The sequence below is a fragment of the Mastigoproctus giganteus genome, chromosome 10 (genome assembly GCF_048544385.1).
Source record: "Mastigoproctus giganteus isolate SK-2022 chromosome 10, ASM4854438v1, whole genome shotgun sequence".
In the NCBI taxonomy this organism is placed as follows: Eukaryota; Metazoa; Arthropoda; class Arachnida; order Uropygi; family Thelyphonidae; genus Mastigoproctus; species Mastigoproctus giganteus.
In genome coordinates, this window is record NC_143584.1 from 138213266 (window position 1) to 138239734 (window position 26469).

Sequence of the window (26469 nt, forward strand, 5' to 3'; positions counted from 1 at the left end):
TCAGTGTAGTACCACAGAGTTGATACGTTGCTCTGGGATTGCTGTTTCCCATATGTAGTACTTTACATTTGTCAATGTTAAACTTCATTTGCCACCTCTCTGCCCATCTGCTCAACCTTTCCAGATCCTGTTGCAGCAGCATAGTGTCAGTAGTGTCCTTGACAACCCTGCCAACCTTTGTATCGTCTGCAAACTTGGACATTAAGCTTGATATACCATCATCAATATCATTTATAAATACAGAAAACAATAAAGGACCCAATACTGAACCCTGATGGACTCTACTAATAACATTAGTCCACGATGAGCAGTGTCCATTGATTACCACTCTCTGTCTTCTCCCCCTCAACTACCCCTTTATCCATAGCAGCAATTTGCCTCCAATGCCACACTGCTCCAATTTGTGCAACAGTCTTCCATGTGCAACAGTATCAAAAGCCTTTCTAAGATCCAAGTATATAATATCAAAGTTATTCCCTGCATCCAGTTCTTTTGTGACTGCATCATAGTATCCAATCAAATTGGTCAGGCAAGACCAATTTGATTGGTCTTGCCTGACCAATCAAATTGGTCTTCCCCTTAACAAAACCATGCTGTGTCTGAGCTATAACTGAAGTCTTGTCTAAATGATCCTGCAGTGCTTCTTTAACCAGTGCCTCCATTAATTTTCCTGGAACAGAAGTTAAGCTCACAGGTCTATAATTACTTGTGTCAGCCTTTGATCCTCCTTTGTGAATTGGGGTCACATTTGCACATCTCAAGTCCATGGGTACCTCCCCTGAGTCCAAGGAAGCTCTCATAATTATGGCTAAGGGTTTGCTTACTTCCATTGCTGCCTCCTTTAATATAACTGGATAGATTCCATCCACCCCAGGTGCCTTTCTTGTGTTTATCTTCAACAATTTCTCCTCCACTTTACTCTCAGTTATTACAAGATTCTCTAGCTTACTGCCAGAGTTGAATACACCTCTGGCATTCCCCTCGCTGAATAACTCCTCATGTGTGAATGTCGATGCAAAATATTCATTTAGTTTGTTAGCTACCTGAGCAGGATCATCAACAGTTGACCCATCGATATCAAGTGGACCAATCTGATTCATCCCCTTCCTTCTAGCGTTTAAATAAGTAAAGAACTCTTTGCTGTTTTTCTTCGCATCCTTTGCCAAGGATTTCTCGTAATCTGCCTTCGCCTGCCTAACCTTCTTTGTAACTTGGTTACAGATCAACTTGTATCTATCATAGGCTTCTGTGTCACGTGTTAATTTGTATGTATCCCATGCATTTTTCTTCTCTGCCATATGCCTCATTAGTTCATCTGACATCCATTTAGGCTTAAACCTTGAACAATATTTCTTAGTTGGTATGTAAAGCCTAGTAGCTTCCAAGATAAGTTCTTTGAATGCTTCCTATTTTGAATTTGCTGTTGGTAACATCATCAGTATAGAATTTGAATACTGTCTCAGTCCACCGTAGTCTACTTTACGAAAGCAATACCCCTTCCCTTTACCCCTAATGGTAGTTACCTCTTTGAGTAAATCCCACTTCAGTACACTGTGATCACTGCCACCTAGTGGTTCATTTATCTGCAGATTCTTAATGCATGAAGAATCACTACTGATAATCAAATCAAGAGTATTACTCCCTCTAGTTGCCTCCCGAACATGCTGATGTAGAAAACAATCATCCAATAAATCCACAAAAGCCTTGCTAGTGTGTGAGTGACCAGCCCCCAAATTCCAGTCAATATCTGGGAAATTAAAATCCCCCATAATAAGACTCTCTGATTTACTGGCCCACTCTATTTCTCTGTACAGTTTCTTATTATACTCATCAGAGTCATTAGGCCTATAGCACACTCCTACCCTCAATTTTGATCTCCCAATGCTTATGTCACACCAAACTGACTCGACACTGCACTGTCCAGCGATGTCGACTGGCTTCACTTCCTTTGATTTTATGTGTTTCTTAACTAATAGCATAACCCCTCCTCCCTTCCTATCCTGTCTATCCTTTCTGTAGACATTGTACTCCCCAAATTCCAGTTCTGCATTCCTTATATCTGTGTGACACTACGTCTCTGAAATCCCAACAATATCTGCCTTTGATGTTTTGAGCAATACCTCAAATTCATCAAATTTATTTACTAGACTCCTAGCATTGGTGTACACGCAAGTATACATGCACCTGCTCTTCCTCTTAGCCACCCTAACACAACCCATGTGTTTACTTGTACCCCAATGATTCCCAGCAGTCTCTGAAATATCCTGCATCTTATTTTCCAGGCTGCTGCTCATTCCAATAGAAGCAGTGCAAGAATCACTTTCTCCTCTGCCAGTGGCTACTGTTAATCTATTAGTCCTTGTATCCCCCCAATCTAGCAGTTTTCCGACCCTCCTAACACTGCCTCGATAGCATCAGCAAACATTCTTGCACCCTTTCTATTTAAGTGTATCCCATCCCTGTAGAAGCAGTCTCTCCTGTTAACAAGTACAGACCAGGCTGAAAAAAATTCTACCCCTTGAGCCCTGCACAATCTTTCCAGGGCCGAATTGATCGACAGGGCTCTCATCATATACTCCCTCCTATCGTGTCTGGGCAGAATTGCAGACACTTTCAAATTCAACCCTAATTCACAGCTTTTTTTCATCAGTGACCTGTACTTGTTAAGTAATTCCGCCGGTCTCCTACTCTTAATATCAATTGTGCCAACGTGTACAACTAAATCACCTTTTGTGCCCTTAAAAGATGATATCCGCTCTGCAACATCATCAACCTTTGCCCTTGGCAGACATACCCTGGTCCTGTTCCACCTATCCTTTTTACAAAGCATGTTTCCCGTTTCCCTGACAATAGAGTTACCAACAACTACTAGTTCCTTTGGGACCAGCGCATTCTGCCTTGGGGGCTGCCGCTGTGTTGTGCGATGACCAAGTGCAAGCTCTGGCATTGGTGTGGGCAGCTGAGAGCTTGATGGGTCCCTCACTTGTAATCCTTCGAGGGCATCCACCCTGTCCTTCAAGCTCTCATATAGGCCCATAACAATGCTGAGTTGATGCACAAGTGAGGGCTCTAGCATTGAGTTGGGCAACTGAGAGCAGTAGTGTAGCTACCCTTTTTCGGGCCCAGAGGCAATTGCCTTGCCTGCCTACATGGTAGCTACGCCACTGGCTGAGAGCTTGGGCTCCCATTCTAATTCCTTTGAGGGCATTCATCCTGTTCTTTAAGGTCTCATAAATGCGTATCAGTTTATAAAACACACGCTCTACCCTTTGAAATAGAAGTTGATTTTGAGATAATGCAAGCCTATTCCACTTCTAGAATGTTACATGCTCACAAATAGTGCATGCAGTAATTAAACAAAGTTCATTATCTAATGATTGTAATTGAATTTATTTATTACAGAAATAAATTCATTAATTTCTGTAATAATGAAGCCCTTAAGTCAGAGAAAATTGAACATATTTTTTAATTTCACAAAATTGTGTGTGTCTCATTTTAATGACACACACACACACACACAATTTTTTTTTCATCACTGAAAAACCATGCCTTTTCTTCTGTTAATTTAAGTTCCCAGAATTGTCCTTGGTTAAGCTGTTGACACACAATTCCTTCTAAAGCTGAAAGTGCTTTCAAAACAGATCTTTAAGGTTGGAGAAGAGTTAGAAAAAAAAATAACAATAGCCCATTCTTGTTTACAGTTGTGGCACTGCCCATGAGCCAAAATCATGTGTTTTATTTGCCAATTGTGATGTGTCATTGCTATCTACATTTAACATATGACTGAACTCTATAATAGTTGACAGTGTGCATCTCATGTCCATGACTGATGTTTTATAAGCACTGAAAGAAAAACACTTCAATTTTCCAACCCAATACTAAGTTTCCTCTTGCATTTCTTATCTATGAAGTTTTTAAGGACGTTTCATCAAAACATAAATTGCACAATCCTTTTCCTGTAAATTTCATCAAAATATAGTGTGCAATCATTTTCCTGTAAAGTTGCTTGCTTCTTTGAATAATTCAGCAAAATAGGACAGAATACTAGCTTATCAACAGTGAAAGCTTTAGACTCTTTCTGCTTGGTAGGTTCAGTTTTATTCTCAGTAGCGTGCAAGTGCTTGGACAACTCTGAAATTAATAATTTAAGTAACATCCTTGTGAGTGGTTGTACAGTATCTATTCTGCATGCTGATGATCAAATTTAGAATAAAAGGAAGTACACATACGTTAAATTGCATGCTCATGATCATATTTTGGATAAAATGAATGAAAATTGTACCGCAGTAAGGCTGTTTTTAATCCTAAAAAAAATTAAGGCTGAGATTCTTTTAGATTTTTAGGTCTTCTTTTTATTGTTTTTGGCTCATACCCTGAAGCCAACTGTTTGACATGAGAAGTAGTCTTCCATTATCTAGTGAAAATAATTCTGATTCTGCATGATATTATAGTAACTAGCTGCTTTTAACTGGTTAGTTAGCCTAAAAACCAAAACTGAGGGATGCTATTCAAATTTAAAGAATGATTAATGTGCACAAGAATAACTGGCATAATTCATGTTTAGATTTGAGGGAACAGACCATTCACAGTAATTATATTACTGTGAATGGTCTGTTCAAAATTAGTATGACTGTATTTCACACTTGTATACTGACTTGGCTTCATGCATATGGGATAACACCCAGCAACACTACACTACATTAGTAGTCCATCATCAGAGTGTATTGCTTGAGATTTATATTACTGTGAATGGTCTGTTCAAAATTGGTATGACTGTATTTCACACCTATTGTATACTGACTTGGCTTCATGCATATGGATGGACCAAATTATGAAGGGATGGGTTGTATGGCAGTAGCAACAACTTGAGAGGTGAGAAATACTGTCTATTTTCAAGGCGTACACACACACACACACACACACACACACACACACACACACACACACACACACACACACACACACACACACACACACACACACACACAGAGAGCGAGCTTCTAATCCTTCATTAATAAATAATTAATAGCTGCATACCTCACTACTATCAGGAATGTCAAGATGCTCTATTCCCAATGACATACAGAGAAGGGAGGGTAATGGCAGGGGTGGGCAACTTCCGGTCTGCAAATGTGCATAATCCAGCCCACAGTCGTTTTCAAAATATATATAATAAACTACCTGCTGAAGAATATATATCATGAAATTATGTGTATTATAATTTTTATTATATTTTCTGTTATTAAATTGTTTTTAACATTTCGATTGCATGATGTCTAATGGTATGACTGTATATATTAATTATGTATTAAGTATGAATTTGTGCTATATATCACGACTCGAGCAAGCAGCAGTTTTGCCAAATGTAAGCAAATATAGCTTCTGGCAAAACACATAAGCATAGACTTGCACGCAGTCAGTAGTGGTTCCTGGACTCTTGGCTCTGCAGAATGTGATCGAGGTGCAAGTGTATTGTGTCTTTCAACAGCAAATGTCGGTGAATAATCGGCAGATAAAAGTAAATAATTATGAGCAGATTTACCATTTTATTTTTATGAAGGCATTTATTGAAACCTTTTGCAATGCACAATTGAAAATCTAAGATTATTAAGGTTTTATAAAATCTTTAAAATTATAATAATTTTTGATTTAATTTTTTATAATTGTGTACTATAATTGTCTTTTTGTAATTTTATCTTGAATTTGTGTTTCATTATTCTTATTAATAAAATTAATTATATATATGTGTATGTATAACTATTACAGTAAATAATATAAAACTGTTTATGGCAATTTTTTCATTATACCACCATTTTAATAATCAGGGAAAGCTAAAAAAAAAAAAAAAAAAAATTTAGCCCTTGTGTACCTCACAGACATTTTATTTGGCTCGCCATTCAAAAAGGTTGCCCACCTTTTTGGTTGAACTGGTTGTCCAGATTATTTGATTACATGGGAGAAATTATGCAAAGTTTGCACGGCAGAAAGAATGATCTAAGCAGTGTTAAATCCAGGGGGGTGACCGGGGATGAGTTTCACCCCCGGTGGAATAACCCTCTCCCCTGGTAAAAATAGTAATTTTTATTTTATAAAACACGAATTCAATAAATTTATCAAATAAACAACACAAAAAATCACGTCAACTAAGTATGGTACTTGTTAGATGGTACACGGCGAAAATAAACCACTAAATTCAAGACGTGAAATTTTCAAAATAATTAAATGTGAAATATTTTGGCTGCACAAATTGTAACTAAGCACCACTATTTCAAGTGTCTGCAGTTTCGTTTTATGGTTTTCAGGTTCCTTTTATTTTCACACAAACCATCTGTTGATAGTGTTTCACACAAACGGTCTACTTGTGACTAATTCTTTGTTTGTATATAACAAACAGGATTGCAGGCTGCGAATAGGTTTGCCTGAATTGATTTCTGACAGATGCAATTGTAATTATAAAGTGTCCCATGGCTTTCAGGGGAGTCTCACTTTAGGCTTTCACATTTTTTTTTGTTTTTTTCACAGCAAGAGTCTACTTGTGGCCAATTCTTCTTTTGTATACCACAAACGAGACAGTTTGGTTGCAGCGTATAAACAATACATTTTATAACCTTTTTATCATATATGCATCTGTACTGTAATATTGCAAGATTGTATGAAAATAGGCTGAGGGCTCAAATGAGTTATGGGAAAAATTAATAAATGATTGATACACATCCAAAGAAAAAGCAAAGAAGAATAACATTTGTGGGAATTATTTATCAATATGCTATCTTAATCCCAGGCTGTCTCGACAATTGTAGGATCTTAAAATACAATTCTAACTTCAGTTTACCTTGGAACCTCAAGGCTGTTGCTGTACATTTAAATTCTAGAACAGAGGTCCTCACTTCCCTTCCAAGGTCCACAAGCTATCTGCTGCTCAATAAATTTATTCTATTTAGCTCTTTTAACATCAGAAGATTCCATGTAATGAGTGTTTTCTTTTGTTCTTCCCCAACCTGGATAAATCTGGATATTTACTATAGAGCTGTGGTGTTTCTCTTCAAAGATAAGACATATGTTATCAACATAAAGTTTATTTCACCATTTGGAACATAAATAAAATACAAATCCTAAATAATTCGTGATTATACAATTTCTCACAGCTTTCTTCTATTATACATAATTATAATGTTCTCATATATTTCTTTCCTTTCAATGAATTTATAACCATCTAAAACCTATGAGAAATACAAAATACTAAATTAACTAGCATATTTATTATATATATATATAATTACATTATTCTCTCTCTCTCTCTCTCTCGATACACATGAACATCAAATTGGACATATACCTTTCTGTGGTCTTCTGAGCCTTCAGTGGGCAATGAACAAACTAGTGGTTATTTCCCAAGAATGCAGACTATTTTGTTAATAACAATAACACATCTAATACATTCTCTTACACATACTTCTAATACAGATGGGTAACTCACTCTCTCACTCTTTCCCTCTCTGTATATTATTGTTCCCCCCTTTTATTTTAAAATACAGTATTCAGTTCATCGTATTCATCATCTAACAGTCCTATTAATTTCTCCCCGTTTTTTTTTTTTTTTTTCAGTTTGCATTAACAAAATTTTTAGGACTTACTTTCACTTTCTTCTGTCTGCCTGGATAGGGGTTTCCGGGTTCATGTCTCCTTCCAGTGGTCGTCTCCCTGGGGCCCTGGCCTTTGCTGGTCCACTAGGCACACATCTCTAGACTGCTCTTTGTCGGTTCTCTCCACACACAAGGGCTTTGCTTCTGTGATGCTGCTTTGGCCATTCGTTTGGAACTCGAGCCGATTTTCTTCTCAGTCGTTTCCCTCACTCTACTATTATCAATATCCATTGAACTGTGCCATTTCCAAAACTCTTCGTTAACAATTTCCCCACACACCTCCAACACCACTCTCACTCCCCAAAAATTCTGTCTTGCTCTCCAGCGATTCTGTCTGACTCTCCCACGATTCTCTTGGACTTCTTTTCTTTCACTCCTGTATCTCCTTTTTGTTCATCCTTCTTTCCCCTTTTTCTTGACCAATCGTCTTTTATTTCTCTTTCTTCATCTTTATTCTTATTCACCCAATTCTTTTACTGTTGTCTAGGCCCACGTTCTGGTAGGTTGCGCTCCTTTAGTCGTAGCAGGGATATTTAGATGCTAAGAAATTTCTAGAACACTTCTTCTGACCATCCTTGTTCACTTACCCCTTTCATCACGCCCTTTTTGAAGTGACCACCCTTGAAATTTATAAGAGTGCACGTCGGTGTTGGCCTGTTTATTCAGCACTATGATACCAGATCTCGGCTTGCTCTATGATCCCGGGCCTTTCTTCTTTGGGGTCCGAACCCTTTCTTGGGGGGTGGGTGTTCCTGTGTTCATTTTCTTCAGTGCAGCTCCCGCTCTACTTACCGTAAACAAAATGGCTTCTAACTGACACTCTTTTGTTTAGTTTTAGTTCTAACTGGCCCCCTATTGCCAATGCTAAGCTGCTCTCTTACTGAAACAAACAACTGTGGAAATGGAAGCAAATTACCTAATGCTGTCTGTTTAAAATATAATAAATTTCAAAATTTTACAAAATATTATTATTTTTCTGGAGTTGTAAGATTTGGTTCTTACACATTATTACAGTACAGTACCTGCATATTTGATTATAATTTGTATAGGTTTTTTTTTTTTTTTTTTTTTGCAAATTTTAATCGGTGATTTTCATATTAAACTGTAATTATTGTCAGTAATGTGGTTTTTGTGAACTGGCTATTAGTAATTAGATGTTAAATAATAAATATTTCCTTTTGTTTCCTATTTTGTTTCTCATATATCCTTATTATAACATTCGTAAATATGCATAATCTGTATATTTATATATATTCATATTGTGCATAGATTTATATTTATGCATATTTTAAATTTATATTTATGCATAAATATTTGCATGCATATACATATGTTGTAAATATTAAAGTTTACATTCTCTCCCCCAGTGCAAATGCTCTGGATTCAACACTGGATCTGAGGTTGATCTTTCATGGCTCAAACCTTGACTGTTTAACTTTTGTCCAGTAATGTTGGCATGAGCAACACCATCACAGTTGAATCTTAGTGATTTTCGAATAACTTTTCATGTAAGGTAAAGGAGCAATAGATGCTGCATATTTTCTAAAAATCAAATAAAAACAAAGTATTGTTACATAAGTTTTAATATATATACTGCCGACTGAAGATATTATGGCCACCTACCTAAGTAGGTATGGCCTCCTTTTGCCACCAGTTCCACTGCCATATTTTGAGGCATAGACTCTGTAAGCCCTCCAAACACTGCAGGAGGTGTGTTGTATCATGTTGCCAGGATTGTGTCTCATAGGTCTGCAATAGGGTGGCCCAAGTGGAGTATGGGTTTGGGGATCAGAAAGTACTCTGTTGTCTTGGTTGATTTCTACATTAAGGGGATTTATAGGGTGGGCAGCAGTGTTCTTCATCTAATGAAGAGATCTTATGCAAAGCAGGAGAAGGCTTTATAGTAATTCTCATCATCGGTGTACCTGTTGACAAGGAACATCTTGGATCCTGGTGTAGAGGATGCAGTGAAGATCTTCGTAGTTTGAACAATCATAGGTACGGTGGGTTCCAGTTCTCAGTAAGGGCACAATGCCAGTGGGTGTCTGCAATGGTGCTCATGGATGTTAACTCATCATTGATAGAATCATCACCATTGACAAGGAAAGTGGTGTGAAGCTAAGGAGAGAACCGGGCAATAGGATTTGGAAATGCCTGGGCAACACTGGGAATAAACTCCTTGGTGATGAGGACCTTTTGGAGTCTCAGTCCATCCTGTATGCCAAGTCTGGAATAAGATTGTTGCAAGACACGTTTTCTTTAGCTTATTGTCATTGGCAGGATTTATGGAGTAGTAGAGGATGGTGGCGAGAAGTCCCATGGACAGGTATTGCAATCCATGATGAATGACCTTCAGATCCAGAGGGAGAATGCCTGCGTGAACATGGAGGGCTGGGATGCTCACTGTGCAACAGATGTGTGTGTGTGATGAACAAGGGGATGCAGCAAGTTTCTTCTGGTTACAGATAAAGGTGGTCCAGAAGTACCACACACTAGCACAATACATAATGACTGGAATAAAAATGGCATTGTGCAGAAGTGCCAGGGAAAGGCTATTGAATTCCCAGTTGTGCTTGCTAATCCTGGTGATTATGGCGGTATACTTCTTTACCTTAGAGTGGAGGTAAGTCAGATGTATATTAGTTTTGAGTCCAGGACCACCTCAATGTATTTCAGCTCTTGGATGAGACAAAGTGGGCCCTGCTTTCTTAATTTGAGGAGGTCTTGTGAGTCGGAGAGTGCTCTTTACCAGAATTGACGTTTCTTTATCTGGAGAGATTTGAAGCGTGTGCATATTTGTCCAATACTGGAGGATGCATAGTGCATTGTTAGCGGTGACCTCGAGTGTGGGGCTGTGGAGTCCCCAGCTATAGTAAGAATCAAGTCATCTGTAAAGGCATGTGATTAGGAATTCATCCAACGATGCATTCCAAAGGAAAAAGATAAGGACAGAGCCTCAAGGGCTTCCTCTGCAGGCAGTGCGAGTGACGTGGCAATAGGCATTAGTGATTGCTATTTTTCTGTTATGGAGGTAATGCTGGAGACATTTTAAGAGATTAGATGGAGTTTGTGCCTGGTGGAAGTAACAGATAATGCTGGACCACTAGAGCTTGTAAAGGTCCATTGCAAAGTCGACCGAGATGACAAGGAAGTATTTAGTTGAGGTGGTAAGGTGCCTGATTGCATCCTTGGCACTACAGCCATGACAAAAGCCTTATTGGTTACGACCTTTGCGATTAGCATTGTCATAGTGCTGATGGAGTCTTGACATCAGTAAACGTTCAAATAGTTTGCTGATGATGGATAACAAGCGATTGGTCGATAGGACTTTGGTTGGTATTGGCATTTTGTGGGGTTCTTCAGGATCAGGTGGAGGTTGACTATTTTCCAGTCATCTGGGAAAGTGGCATTTTTGAGGCAGCAGTGGCTGAATAAGTCCAAGAGAAGACCCGGATGGAGATAGGCAAGCTTTTTACCTCCACCAGATCTGGTCCCAGGCATTTGTTGATGAGTTCCACAAGACCCTCTGGTGAAGCCTATCAAGAGTTAGGGATTGCTCAACTTGAGTATTTTTATATGGAAGATTTTCTTGGCAGATTTGACACTGCTGGTCAGTATGTGGTTTGGCATCTTGAAGAAATAGGGCATCAAGGATGTTATTGATTGATTGATCCCAGGTAAGGATTGTAGTTCCTTGGGGAGTGACTGTGGAGTTTTAATTTGCCTCGGAGCAGTTTATAAATAACTATATGATACACAACCCCCTTCTCCCCAAGGGTCTGTGTTACCTGTGGTAGAGAAGTTTCCAAGATGATTTCTATCTCTGTCTGGTAAGAGATGTATAGGTATATCTAATTCTGTGACAGGGTTTCTTCAAGTGCCAGTCAAGTGTGGCCAAGAGATGTAGGCACACTGGTAGGCCTTCCTGGCTGGATGGATGGGCTTCACATCAGAGGTTCTCCCTACTGCAAGCATCATCAGAAGATGGCACTAGTCTTGATGGCTTTACTGCATGTGCCTGTAATGATTTTGGTGGTTTTGCATTGATGTTCATTGGGGTGCATTGCAGTAACATTGCAGCTAGAATCCTGCAGATATGTTTGAAGTATGGAGGCAAAGAGATCCCACTTGGCTTTCTGTATGGTGTATCTGGCGATATGGTGAAGGATGAGGTGATTGGATGAGGCTGAAAGTAATAACCCTGTGGTCAAGATAGTCTAGGCATCATCAACCTGCCACTCAATGATTTTAGTGGAGATGGATCTAGTCACTGCAGTCATATCAGTATCAGGTTCTTACAGGGTATTACTGAAAGTACTGGTTACTGGGTCGATTGAGGATAATGAATGGCGATGTGGCAAAGTAATCTTCAAACTTCCGTCTGTTGTCAGTGCCAGAGCAGTCCTCAGTTCTGCTCTGCTAGATCGGGGACCTACATTCTGCACTGAGTAGAATTTTCTCATTGGGTAGAAGGGTCTGGATGGTTTGTAGTCATTGAATAGCTAGAGCAATGTCTTTGCCTGGGTGGCAATACACAGAAGATGTGCAGGGAGCCCATGGGACCAATGATCTGGGCACATACCGCCCAAGGCAAAGAGAGAGGGAATGAATTTTTGTTCCTAACATGATGGGATTCTGGACAACAGCAGCACCTGCCTAGGGCATAACCTGTTCAGCTTGAACGATTCTACAGGATGTCTCAAAAAAAAGTCTACAAACGTTTAGGGGAGGTAGGTGACATCTAAAGGAATGTGAATCGCATAGGAACCCATAACCGGAAACGGCACGGGAAAGTAGTAGCAGAGGCACAAGAAGCAGAAATGACACAAGACAGTAATTAGTGGCAAACATTTATTTGACATAATATTAACAATGGAGTGCGAGATGGATGCATTTCATGATGTTACAACTGATGCTCGAAGGTTCCACCATGAGACGCGATGCATGCGTGACACCGACGCAGCATGGAATGGCGGACACGGTCGAACACACCTGGAGTTTCTTTGACAGTAGCAGCAGCGCAAAAGAGTCTCTCCACGAGATCCATTTCCGTCTCCACAGGCGATTCATACACGATACATTTGAGGGCTTCCCCCACAGAAAGAATTCAATCCATCGACACCCAAAACACGCCTGTTCAGCAGGCGCCCCGTCATGTTGAAACCAAATGTTGCGTCTCACATTTGCTGGAACATCGTCAGGTAAACCCTGGTAGAAACTTGTTCAAGAAAGATCCGATATTTAGCGGAGTTTCATGCGGGGATGGTAAACAGTTTATGGGCCGGACTAAGCAGTCCACCGACCATACCTGCCCACACATTTATTGCGAAGCGATGTTGTGCCACATGGGGGCGCACACCGTGTGGGGTTGTTGTGAGCCCACACATGAGCATTGTGCTGATTGAATAAGCCTTCCCGAGTGAAAATAAGCCACATCCGTGAACAAAACAGGCTGGAAAATTTCATGTCTTGAAAAAATTCATGTCTTGAAAACTTTCTTGGAGAAACCACTGCGCAACAGCCACACGTGCAGGATGATCTTGGGGGGAGCAGTAACTGAACCCTTTGGAGATGAAAGGGGTGTAAAGAATCGTCGTGTCAGACACGCTGTACACTGCAACGAGACACTCCTAAGGCAGAGGCAACGGCACGTGTGCTGGTAGTAGGATTATTCTGGACGGCATTCAATACACTTTCGTACATGGCGGGAGTTCGCGTCGAACGTGGTCTGTCTGCACTACTCCTGTTACCTCTAAATGACCCATAATTGCACAAATTTTGATGCACATGTGCAAACAAACAGTGATCCGGTACATGTCTCTCTGTCTGGGAAGCGTTCTCCATAAATTCGTTGAGCTGCTCGTCCATTGCCCTCTGCTGATCCATACACTAGGTGCATGTCTGCCAGCTCACAGTTCATATATCGATGCATGCTCTTCGTGCGGCGACTACTACTTGAATGAGTAAACCAGAAATTTTCCCTCTCGCGAACTGATGAACAGCACAGTCTACAGACTTACGGTGACGTTTCCAGTTATGGGTTCCTATGCTATTCACATTCCTTTAGATGTTACCTACCTCCCCTAAACGTTTGTACTAATATTTTTGAGACTGTATATGTAAGGGGAGTACCCCGTGATCTGTTTAGTGTGTGTATATAGCTCTTGTATATGGATGACATCTATATTTTCTTCATCTGCCTTCATTCTGATTTGATCTGCAACAGCACGAGCACGCTGTGCATTGACTTGAATAAACTTAAGGATGCTGGCGTTGTCTGCTTTATGTCATGCTGCCATAATCTGGCTTTAAGATGGACAGGGTACTTGTTCTCCCTTATTGAGTGATCATGATCCATTTTAGACCATATGCAGTTTGCACAAATAGGGTCTGCAGATTTGTTGGGGTAGCTGTTGAAGGAAGGCCTGAACAAACGGGAGTTTAGCTTCGCAACCCAATTAAAGAATTAAGGGGGGATTTGGTTTGGTACTTCGGTTTTGGAAAAGAAAAGCTTTGAGCAACAGGGGTAGACATTGAAATAATGTTACATTGCCTGTCGAGCCCTCATGGGTAACACAGTTGGAAGGATTGCCGTCCTCCCCACACGGGGTGGAAAAGAACTGAGTTCGAGTCCCGTCGATGACGGGAGGAATTTTTATGGTCTCTTTTCACAATGTGGCTGAGTTATTTAACCTCAGGCGAGGGTAGCATGGATTTTTCTCTACCTCAGAACACATGCAATTTACAGACAGCATACACGGAGCTAAATGGCCTTAGTTGCTGATGCTCCTAAAACCCTACTACAACAATAACAACGCCTGACTAACAGATAAACAAAAGTTTATTAAAATAAATTACTACAACAGTAGCGCTGTAATCCTATGTGCTGCTAACCAATCAGAAAGCAATGTGGGAAAAATTTTTTGCCGTCCTGAACTGCCACTGTAGGTGATCCCCGCCTACTCCGTACCGCAGCCCTGACTACAAATAAGAATGAGTATACTTAAAATAAATATTATACAAGAAAGCCATAAAATATTTAACTCAATAAAAGCGATAAAATTAATAAATAAATACAAGGCAAGCAGCTTTCAAGGCGATATTGTTATTGGTTTTTTTTTTTTTAATTTTTTTTATTTAGGAGCATTAGCAACTAAGACTATATTGCTCCGAGATATAAAGGTCGCCGTAGCCTAGTGGTCAGGCGCGCGGGTGCATAAGTACATGTGCCTTGAGTTACCGGGGTTCAAGCCCGTGACTGCTGAATACGGTGCTCTTTCTTGTATTCTGTCTATCTCGTGAACTCCCCTGACCGTTTGGTCTTCCCAGAGTATAAACAGAAAATTTAATTTAATATGCGGTGGGCATTCCCTGACCTTTCCGCATCCTCCGTATTTGGTGGTGACGGGTTCGAACTCAAGGCGATGTACCTCTTTGTCAACGTAATGATGTTCACGACAGCAGGTAAAAATATACTGCAAAAGTGTAGCTCACACATGCGCTATGACTAACTTGCGGATCGCGGTCGACGAAAAAGGGAGGTGGGGAGTAGGAGTATAGGAAGAGGAAATCAACCGTCTCACTCGGCGTTATGTTGTTAAGTATATCAGACATTATTAGTTCGCTACTTGTCAACCCGATGTAAAATAACGGCCTCCATAATAGGATGTATGCAGGTTCCAGAATTAACCCACAACGCTCTGTGGATGGCCTCCAACCATGAGAAATGGTGAGGACTGTATTCCTGATTTATTATCTCAACATTGGAACGAAGATTATAGTTTTAAGTGCTAATCACTCCAATAATGTTCAGAGAACTGAACATTTATCTCTGATTATCTTCTCACTGAAGTTCATAAGCAATGATCACTTTTTCCTTCTGCTTGGAAGTTTCCTCAAATCCAGTCGATTCCTGAAAAGGGCGACAGATTCCTCCAATCCAATTATGTCTCATTGCACTCTACTCGTTCTAAAGTAATGGAGAAATCTATTAACTGCCAACTCCTAAACTATATGAAAACCATTATTACATATGTTGCTTCCTTATGAGTTAAACATGCAGTAAAAATAAGATATAAAGCAAAGTTATATTCTATTTAGAGAACAATTTTATTTGCTATTCAGAGGGTGTGTAAAACTGTGTCGACTCATGCACTACAAGTATTGGCTGATTTATCGGGCATTTTGTTATTTCATTAGAAATTTCGGGCATTGCGTTTCAATTTTTAGATATAAGTATTGATGTTAATAATGATGGCAGAAAAGAAATGAATTTTTGAAAAATTAGTTGATATATGGCAGGACAGGTGCAATAATAGTCCTACTGGGGTTACTACTAGGATGTGCATACCTGATGTCATGTTTCTGTTTAAAAATAAAAAAAAACGTAGTTTGTTTTTTCCTAGTATGTCACTGTCATATTTGCTTACTGGACATGACCCTAAATGCCAAACTTTACTATTTTGGGTAAAACCTAATCCTTTTTGTTTATGTAAAGCCATTGAGACCTGGCAACACTTGTACTACTGTCCACTGTATGTGGACTGTAGAAATAAACTATCATTAATTATATATAATTTGCATAGTGGTAATGAGGTAGACTATCTGGCACAAAGTGTGATTAAGAAAAATCTTTCTCTTTGAATTGGAATAGATTAATGGAAATTGATTATTACTCTCTCTCTCTCTCTCTCTCTCTGTTTGTTTGTTTTTTTATCTATCTCAAACCCACCAGTCTTGCACCTCTACTGGTGGGTGTGAGATAGTACATAAGGTACTGACAGTTTTAGTTCTTTTACTCGGCTCCACGTTCCATAGATGGTTACCAGACACATTGACCACAATGAATTTGGTGGAGATAGGCTAATTGTCTGGGTGCCACCGTGCTTCAGGAATGCACACACGAGGGTATTTCAAAAAATAAGTTAAACTTGACCATTGTATCCGAAGAGATATGTATTGAGGTATGTAACATTTATTCAATAGAAAGCACATACTTTGCACTACTTTTCCACATAGTCACCGAGTTGGTATAAACACTTCTCGGAACGTATGACTAAACGTTCGATTCCCTGATGATAGAAATCCACTCCTTGGTCATTCAGCCACCGTCGAACTTCTGTTTGGACTTGCTCATCGTTTTCCGCCTAGATGTTCTTTCAGCTTGCCGAAGATGTGATAGTCACAAGGCGAAAGATCGGGACTGTACGGCAAATGTTGCCATTCCTCCCATCCAAAACTTTGGAGCAAGTGTTATGTTGTGCGTGCATTGTGTGGCGTGGCGTTGTCCTGAATGAGAACAACACTTTTGATTAACTTTCCAGGCCTCTTGTTTTTCCTGGCTGTTTTGCAAAGACCGTAATGTTTGGCAGTATGAGGCAACATTAATTGTTGTGACTTTTGGCATAAATTCCGTGTAAACAACTCCTTCACAGTCGAAAAACATAGTGGCTGATGGTGCAACTTTGAATTTCTTCCGCACAGGTGATGTTGTGTGTCTCCATTCCATGGACACACTCTTCGTTTTTGGCGTGAAATGTTTCATCGTTTCACACACGTTTCATCGCCAGTGCGATGATGCGGCATAAGAGGTCATGGCTTTCCACAGAATAGCGTTGAAGGAAGGCTAGAGAAGACAAAAAAAAAAAAACGTTGACCTTTATGTTCATCTGTCAGTGAACGAGGAACCTATCGTGCACACAATTTGCGATGGTCAAGATGTTGACGGTCGATGGAATGAACACAGTCTATCGAAATATCCAGCTCCTTTTCCATTTCTGCGACTGTCAGTCTTCGATTATTGCGAATCATTTCATCAACCTGCATCACGTTGTCTGCAGTGGTCGACATTGATGGCTTTCCTTTTCGATCAGCAATTCGCTAATTCTGTGCGACCACTTTCAAACTGCTGGTACCACTTCACTATGGCTGGACGCGACATTGCATTTTTTCCATACACAACCGTTATTTCACGATGAATCTCGGAACAATTCAGATGTTTCACCCACAAAAATCGTACTGTTCCGGGTACCTCGAACTTGGAGTAACATTCTAGCTGACGTGCCATTATGAATGCTTGCTCGTACACAACTGTTACTGCTTCGTCAACGAAAAACACCTACCAGGGGGCGCACGATATGAACTCCATTCCGCGCAGGCGCCACATTTGTTGCGCAATTATACCAAGAGATGGCGGCGATCGTAACTTATTTTTGAATGCTCCCCCCGTACACGCAATCCAGAAACCTTCCATCTGATCAATGATCGCCAGTATGGATTCCGTGAAGGCCGATCCACTGGTGATAGTAAAGGTAAAGTGCAGCCATTATCAACCCACTGCAGGATGGAAACTTCCTCAACAATTCATGCTGAGGGAAATGGACCATAATCTGCCACGCTGGTCCAGTGCGGGTTGGCAGATCGACCGTATTCAGCAGTCAGGGGCTTGAACCCCGGTCTACTCAAATAGCGTGTGCTACTGCACTCCCGCTCCTGACCACTCGGCTACGGAGGCCATCTACTGGTGATATACGCTTATCTTAATCATCTATGGACAAATTCAATGGACAAGTTTCGTGAAACTCAAGCAGTTGCTCTTGACATTTAAAATGCTTTTGATCATGTTTGACATAAAGGTCTAAATAACTTTCTATCTTATGGTTTGCGAACTCTGTTTTGTAATTGGATATCCAGTTTTCTCTCGGACCACTCCTCACTCTGGGTGTTGGTAGATGGCTCTGTCTTCTAATTTCTCCACTAATGCTGGTGTTCCCTAAGGTTCAGTGCTTTCTCATACTGTTTTTATCTTGTATATTGATGACCTTCTTCCATTGTCTGGAAATCCCATACATAGTTTTGTTGATGATAGCACATTGCATTCCGCCTTCCAGTTTGAGAAACCATGTCCTGCATAAACAACTTTCCTATCAATTCCTTAAATGCTGATCTGCAGCAAATTCTCTAGTGGAGCAAAGATAACTTAGTTAATTTCAATCATATTATCTTCAATCGTTAATCTCGTCTTATAGCTCCCCAAAAACGATTTTTCTGATCCTATGCTTATCTTCGATGACATTTAGATTTCTAGACATGATCACATATCTCTGTTAGGGATTACCCTGTCTTCTAATCTCTCTTAGCATAAACACATCACAGATGTTTCTCTCTCTGCATATAAAAAACTGGGTTTTCTCTTTCGTTCTCGGTGTTACTTTCTTCCGAACAACCATTTACTGCATAAACAACTTTCCTATCAATTCCTTAAATGCTGATCTGCAGCAAATTCTCTAGTGGAGCAAAGATAACTTAGTTAATTTCAATCATATTATCTTCAATCGTTAATCTCGTCTTATAGCTCCCCAAAAACGATTTTTCTGATCCTATGCTTATCTTCGATGACATTTAGATTTCTAGACATGATCACATATCTCTGTTAGGGATTACCCTGTCTTCTAATCTCTCTTAGCATAAACACATCACAGATGTTTCTCTCTCTGCATATAAAAAACTGGGTTTTCTCTTTCGTTCTCGGTGTTACTTTCTTCCGAACAACCATTTACTGCATAAACAACTTTCCTATCAATTCCTTAAATGCTGATCTGCAGCAAATTCTCTAGTGGAGCAAAGATAACTTAGTTAATTTCAATCATATTATCTTCAATCGTTAATCTCGTCTTATAGCTCCCCAAAAACGATTTTTCTGATCCTATGCTTATCTTCGATGACATTTAGATTTCTAGACATGATCACATATCTCTGTTAGGGATTACCCTGTCTTCTAATCTCTCTTAGCATAAACACATCACAGATGTTTCTCTCTCTGCATATAAAAAACTGGTCTACCATGGTCAAAATGGTCAAATTGCTCTACCATGGAATATTGTTCCCACATCTGGGTTGTAGCCTCCAAATATCTCTCTCTCTCTCTCTCTCTCTCTCTCTCTCTCTCTGTCTCATGCTTCTAGACGGGGCGCCTCCGTAGCCAGGTGGGAAGGAGCAGCAGTGCGTAACACACGCTTCTTGATTAGACCGGGGTTCGATCCTGTCACCACCAAATAAGGAGGATGCGGAAAGGTCAGGGAATGACCACCGCATATTCCCGGAGCAATATGACCTTAGTTGCTAATGCTCCAAAAAACAAACAAACAAGCTTCTAGACGGACGCCATTCAAAAGAGTGCAGCGAGGTTAATGACCAGTCTCTTAGTAGTTTTGTTTTTGCAACATGTTTCTTCTATAGATACTTCCATGGGTACTGTTCTTCTGAATTAGCTTCTCTCTCTCTCTCTCTCTCTCTCTCTCTCTCTCTCTCTCTCTCTCTCTCTCGTCCAGACACGTGCCGGAGAACTAAATTTTCTTCTTATTTATTCCTTCAACGTTCGTTTTCTGAAACAACCTCCCTTCAGTTATATTTCCTGAACATTGCAATCTACAGAAATTGAAGTGTAATTTCAAAAATCATCTTCTCAAACCTTGAACCCACACTCGGTATTAACTAACTTATAGTAGTTAATACCGAGGGGTCCTCAATTTGGGGTCCCTACTTTGAAGCCCTCATTTAAAAAAAAAAAAAAAAAAACAGAAGACACAGACGAGCTAGTCGGAAACTTTTTTTCATGCAATATTCTCCACACAGAGCAATCGAAAAATAGTGTCAAATATGTGTTGTGTATCTCCCTTCTGCTGCTGAAAAACGAAGGCAGAACTGAGATTATCACATGAATAAAAAAAATTGTCGTTACAGGATTACCCGTGAACGAATCTACTCACGTGTATTATGTTCATAAATTGCATTGCCCTATGTTCGGTTTGCCTATTTTTATGGAGGAAAAATCCAAGTTTTCTGGATCAAAAAACCCGGTTATTTTCGTCTGAGACCAACTAACTCAGCCACGAAGTGAAGAAAGCCCATAATAGCTCCTTGTGTCATTTACTGGATTAGAGATGGGCCTTTTCTACCCAGTGTAGGGAGGACAGTGATTATAACCGCTGTGCTACTGGGAGAACATCATCATATGAATATTAATAATAATTATTTTAACGTTAACCCATCGGGCGTAACTCATCTTGTCTCAGTATTCTGTCTGTAGAAGTGTGTGTTCACTGGCCAATTTGCATGTAGTACGAGCGATAAAACTCGGAATAACTCACGGGAGGAAATCCAACTCCCTCCGCCTGAGATTAGCTAACTACAGCCTCGATTGCAGAGGTCGCTAGTAATTCATTCAGTGATCAAAAGGACCCCTATCCAGTCTTCCTAACAGATAGTGATTTTGCCACTATACTGTTCGGAAGACTTAAAGAAGCTCGCAAAAAAGATAAAACTGTCGTGGAAGTGTGAAGCCTGCAAAATGATCAGTGATGTTGTTGATGCGGCGTTTCCCACATCTCCAAGAAAACAAAAAAAAAAAAAACTCTTCAAAAGCAGAGTTAAACTCTTGTGAACTAAATTCTAGTTACGGTAACACAGTTGGTAACCGATTTAGATCAGTTAAAAGATTCTCACATTTGTATGAAGGAGAACATAGTTGCAAAACTCGAATCTCAACTTAAAATGAGAAGGGAAACTGATACCACCGTCTCGGCTGCCATGGATGCGATCGTCAATAGTTCTGAACTAGTGATGTTCAGGGTTAACTGCATTGAAAACGAATTGTTGAACCTCCAGAGACCTCATCGGACGTTATTTAATAATGGAACTCGAATTCAGTATGATGAAAGCGAACCTAGCAGAACTGCAAGATAATGTCCCAATACTACACCGTTGTAACAAAGATATTAAGCTTATACTCCTCGACATCTTTATATAACAAGGTCGAACTGAATAAGTCCTAGGGTAGTTGGGAGCGCACCAACTTACTGAACGCGCAGGATCTTATTCTGATATATCAAACTATGAAAAGAGTAATATTGCTAATTTTCCCTGACTGTAAAAGGAAAGGTAGTCATGGACGCTCGTCCACAAATCCCAGGAGAAATGAAACCGAGTGCTCGATCAGCATCGCTCATCGGGCCCAATATACTTGTTTCCAACAGCCTCCTTCAACTGGCAGAATGAGCACAAATCGTTCTAAAGACTGCATCATTCACTAACCCAGAAAAGGGCAACCGATGAATGTCACCCTCGAGTCAGGCACAATGAATATCACCCTCCAATTAGGAACAATATCTCGCCATTTCAGAACAACTGAATGCAGCGGATAAGAGTTACCAATACAGTTGTAGATCTCCCTCCCCTGGGGAAACAGCGTCTGACTTCTTCCCACCCCCTCCTCACTTAAATTACAACAGGACAGCATCACCCATATTATACAATCTCAGGAACATAACTTATCCGTCCAAGACTCAGAATTCAGCTGATGTGCTACATATGCAGACTTCCTCAAATCTAGTCTCTCGACCGTCCAGACACCTCTAAGGGAAGCCCCTAGGTTACATATCCAACCGAGCGCTCCTGAGGAAGAGGAGGCCGAACCTATTTCTGGCATGCAAATTACACTCTCTAACGCACCAATTGCACCCTATCAACCAAGACGGATTCTGAAGTATCCTTTCCACAACAAAACATTCCAAAATCCTCCTTCTCATCGCCGCATAAAAGGAAAAACCAGTCAAGACCTCAAAAATATCCATCAGACAACCCCACCTTTGACAGCCAGCCACGAACAACCTTCAGTTTAGATAATTTACCAATGTCCCTCTTACTACCAGTCACATCCAAGGCATCAGGAACCATTTAAGAAAACCACGATAAGCCCTTCACTCCTCAATTAACAGAAATGCTGCTTTCGAGCATTTAGTTTTCTTTGGCTGAATCAATGTCACCCACAGCTCAGGCTGCACTTTCTTAACCTGCTGGCTGAATTCTGTTGCTCGAACTGACGCGTCTAAAACTGTTACAATCTGTAGCCTGAGTGAAGCTAAGTGGAACCAACAGCTCAGCCTAGAATTTTAGAATAAGCAAAGGCTTCACGCAAACTGGAAAGCCACATTAGATCCGCTAGACAGGATAGCATATTCAAGAACCCGTGCTCAGTTCAATAGAAGCAAATCTAAATCCATAAAAACATACATCAATAAAAACAACATTGGAAAGACACCGTTTAAGGCAAGGCAGGTGATTTGCTTCAACAACTTAACCCGATCGAATGACTTGGCTACACAAGATTTAAGCCAAAGTGTGTATCTTAAATCTTGTGATGTAGTTACATTATTTAAACCAAAGTGTGTCTATTTAAGAACCTACACAGCAGTTGTCAGCGAGATACCCTCACATCCATCATCATAACAAAAAAAACATCCGACCAACGCCATGTACTGGATATGATGGGATCCCACAATTTATCCTAGAGAGCATGAGTGTTTACCTCATAGATGCGTTCCTAGTAATCCTGACTCAATTTTTGAATTTTTACTTTCAAAATCTGATATCTAGTTATAACACGCCCGCATTATGGCGAGGTGTCCCAGTTTGGCCAGAAAAAATCTTGTAATTTTATGTACACGGTGTCCACAACCTTCTTTACAAAATTAAAACGTTATTATGTGAATAGGATACATGATAAAAACCTGAAACAACTTGCAGGTAGTAGTAGTAGTAGTGGCATGTGATGCAAGAAAGCAAGTGTATGAGCTTATGCAGCATCAGCCAAAAAAAATTACAAAACAAATCCCACTAAATATTTGTCCAGTTCCTCCTTAAATTTATTTAACCTATCAACTTTCACAACGACAGATGGAAGTTTGTTCCAGCAATTAACCACCCGCTGGCTAAAGGCAAATTTACGCACATCTATTCTACATCTGTCTTTCCGTAATTTGAATTTATGCCCCCTTAGGTTCGTAATATGAACAAGTGGAAGAATCCCATCAGAATTCAGTGTGCTCAAACCATTCAAGGCCTTACACACCTCAATCAGATCACCGCGCAGGTGCCTAGTCTCCAGCCACTGCAATTTGCAGAACTTAAGCCTCACTTGGTAAGAGGATCCCTTCATTCCCCTCACCAATCTTGTTACCCTTCTCTGTACACGCTTAAGCAAATATACATACTTCCTAAAATGGTAGATGACTCTCATCAACCGGTGCAATACCACCACTTTGCTTATTGGAGGCTTGAAGTGGTGAAACCCATGTTTAGTCTCTAGAGCAAAGTTTCCGGCATTCCTCTCCCCCCCATACTTCTCCTTCAATCCATGCACGGTACTAAGTACTATAGGTTTTGATACCTTTCGTGTTTGGGGGATTTCATAAAAAAAAAAAAAAAAAAAACCCTGTACGCAGTACTCAAGGCGTGGCCTAACCATTTCCTTATACAGAGGGACAATCACCTCCTTTGATTGAAGATATCTTCCAAGTTTTTATTCGCCATCCGAAAAATGTATGCGCTGCAAGTAGATGGAAGCATAATCACAAAACTGTAATCATGTAGGATTTTATCAACTCATAGAAGTCGCATTGCGAATGTGCACTCGCCTTAGAATCAACGTAAAGGAAGTATAAACTTATATTTTCTTATAAGTAACAGATTTTGGCGAGTTCAAAGTGAGAGTGAGGTGGTCCTACCCAACTCTCACCAGTAATCACCTGTTCATGAGGCATGCGTTAAGATTTTATAGCAGTAATGAAATAAAATGACATTCACAAGGATAAAGGTTGCCGATCCTTGCTCCAAATCCTTATTAAATAAAGAGCATTTTAATGCATCGAAATTGGATAATGGGAAAAGAGAAGATCAAGTAGAAACATAAGGGAATATACCGTAGTTAAATATTGACATAAATGGTAAACAGAGGAAATGCGGGTTAACGAAAAACACGGCATCTGTTAGCTTCACAAAACCCACTACCACTTACGTGCTTACAGATGGTTTAGAGATCTGTACACTTTGTGCATTATTTTGTGTTTAAATTTTAGCACATGCAGCAAGAGGTTAGGTGGTTAGAAATGTGTTGACCTTTTTGAATGACTGCTTGCGATTCGTTTAATTATACACTACACTTTAATATGCCTTGATATCTCAAATTAATTTCAGATAAGCTGTAGGAACCTATTAGGTCTCTAATATTGCAAAGAGATTGCGAGACTAATTACGTGGAACGAATCACTTATTGTATATCACTGTATTCTGGTACCTCATGGATAAAGTGCGATAAGTTTAGTTACTTTTCATGTGAAAGGTATATACAGTGTTTTACGTTCAAAATTAAACTATCCACATGCATTATTAGCAGTAAAATGCACTTACAGAGTATGACGATAGAGAAGAGCCATCACAGAAGCCCAGCAACCAACAAGTAGTATGGGGAAACCTGGAGGATAGAAAAACGTTTGAAAACAGCCTCGATGAACTTATTTTTAGACTATAAAACGCTTTTTATAAGTCTAAAATTGTTTTTTTATTACATTTAAAATTAAATTTTTAGTGCTGCTTTTTGATAATGTTACTGAATTAGCTAAACTCGATAATACGTAGAATTAGTGTTCAGCTTTCATGATGAATGTTTTCGTAGATAATGCTAGTACTGTACCCTTAAAAATAAAATTCCTCATTAACTCAACGTTTAAGTTGGGTTGCTTTCCTTTAGGAGCGCTGAGGCGTGAGATGTAAGCATATTGTCTGTTAACAGTTTGACCACAGAAAATTAAATGCAGTGATACATTTACAGGTAACTGTTCATTTTCCTTTATTTTTAATTATCAATAATTAAAGTTGGAGTTTGCCTCCGTAGCGGACTGGTCAGGAGCGGGAGTGCAGTAGCACACGCTCTTTGAGTAGACCGGGGTTCAAGCTCCTGACTGCTAAATACGGTCGATCTGCCAACCCGCACTGGACCGACGTGGCAGATTATGGTCCATTTCCCTCACCATGAATTGTTGAGGAGGCTTCCATCCTGCAGTGGGTTGATAATGGCTGCAGTTTACCTTTTTTTTTTTTTATCAATAATTACTCATATTTTTAATCTGGTAATAAAATATTTTTGAAACTTCTACTATATTCAAAGATGTTTTAGCAGAATGAATGTTAGTAATTATTAACAGTTAGTACCATAATTATAAATTCTTTAATAGATACTAGGGGGCTTCGTCCTTTGCTCGTCCATCCCCGCGCATGCTTTTCTACGTAAAATATAGAGGTATACCGAGTAAGTCGAATATTTTTTACGTAAAAGACACACCTGTCGATACGCACTGATCGATATCTAATCAGGAAATGACCTATGTAATTATTTACCTGTGCATTTGTAGTGCTCGGCATTCTCAAGGTCGAATAAATATCAATATGCTATTATTTATCTGCGTTTACATAGGTCACTTAGGAAAAGGCCTTTTGCTTCGGGTTTCATAATGCATGAGAAATATTGTTGTATCCCAAAGGGCAGGACTAAAATATTTCACCGAAATATTTACAAACTATACAAATATTTAAAATATTTACAAAATACTAAATTATTTACAAATACTGTATACAATATTCATTAATATAAAAAAACGTTACAATGTAACATCAAATGTTAGCCTGGGAACCACGTGCACGAGGTTGGTGAGCGTTATGGAGGCAGTTGTCAATAATTAATTGCATTTGTAGTGACGTATTTGCTTCGCCTTTTTTAATGTATCGAGAGTTACATATGCAATTAATAATTTTATTCTTTAGTTGTTGGTAATCCGATCCAACTTTTTGTTTACATAATTTATCTGTTTTATGAAAAATAATGGTTATATTTTAGTCTCTGTTTTAGTTCTATTTTAGTTTTAGTATTTTCCCAGTAATATATATATATATATATATATATATTACTGGGAACACACTTTTTATTTTTTATTTA

General features: G+C 39.6%; 1 protein-coding gene across 1 annotated transcript in view; it reads right to left on the reverse strand.

Annotated features, from left to right (window-relative positions):
• Positions 1-26469, reverse strand: part of LOC150079311 (PDF receptor-like) — a 133947-nt gene that overhangs the window by 22706 nt on the left and 84772 nt on the right. Inside the window, exon 6 of the mRNA XM_090383028.1 lies at positions 24888-24951. Within this exon, the coding sequence (XP_090239154.1) occupies positions 24888-24951 (64 nt within the window). The remainder of the gene's footprint in view (positions 1-24887; positions 24952-26469) is intronic.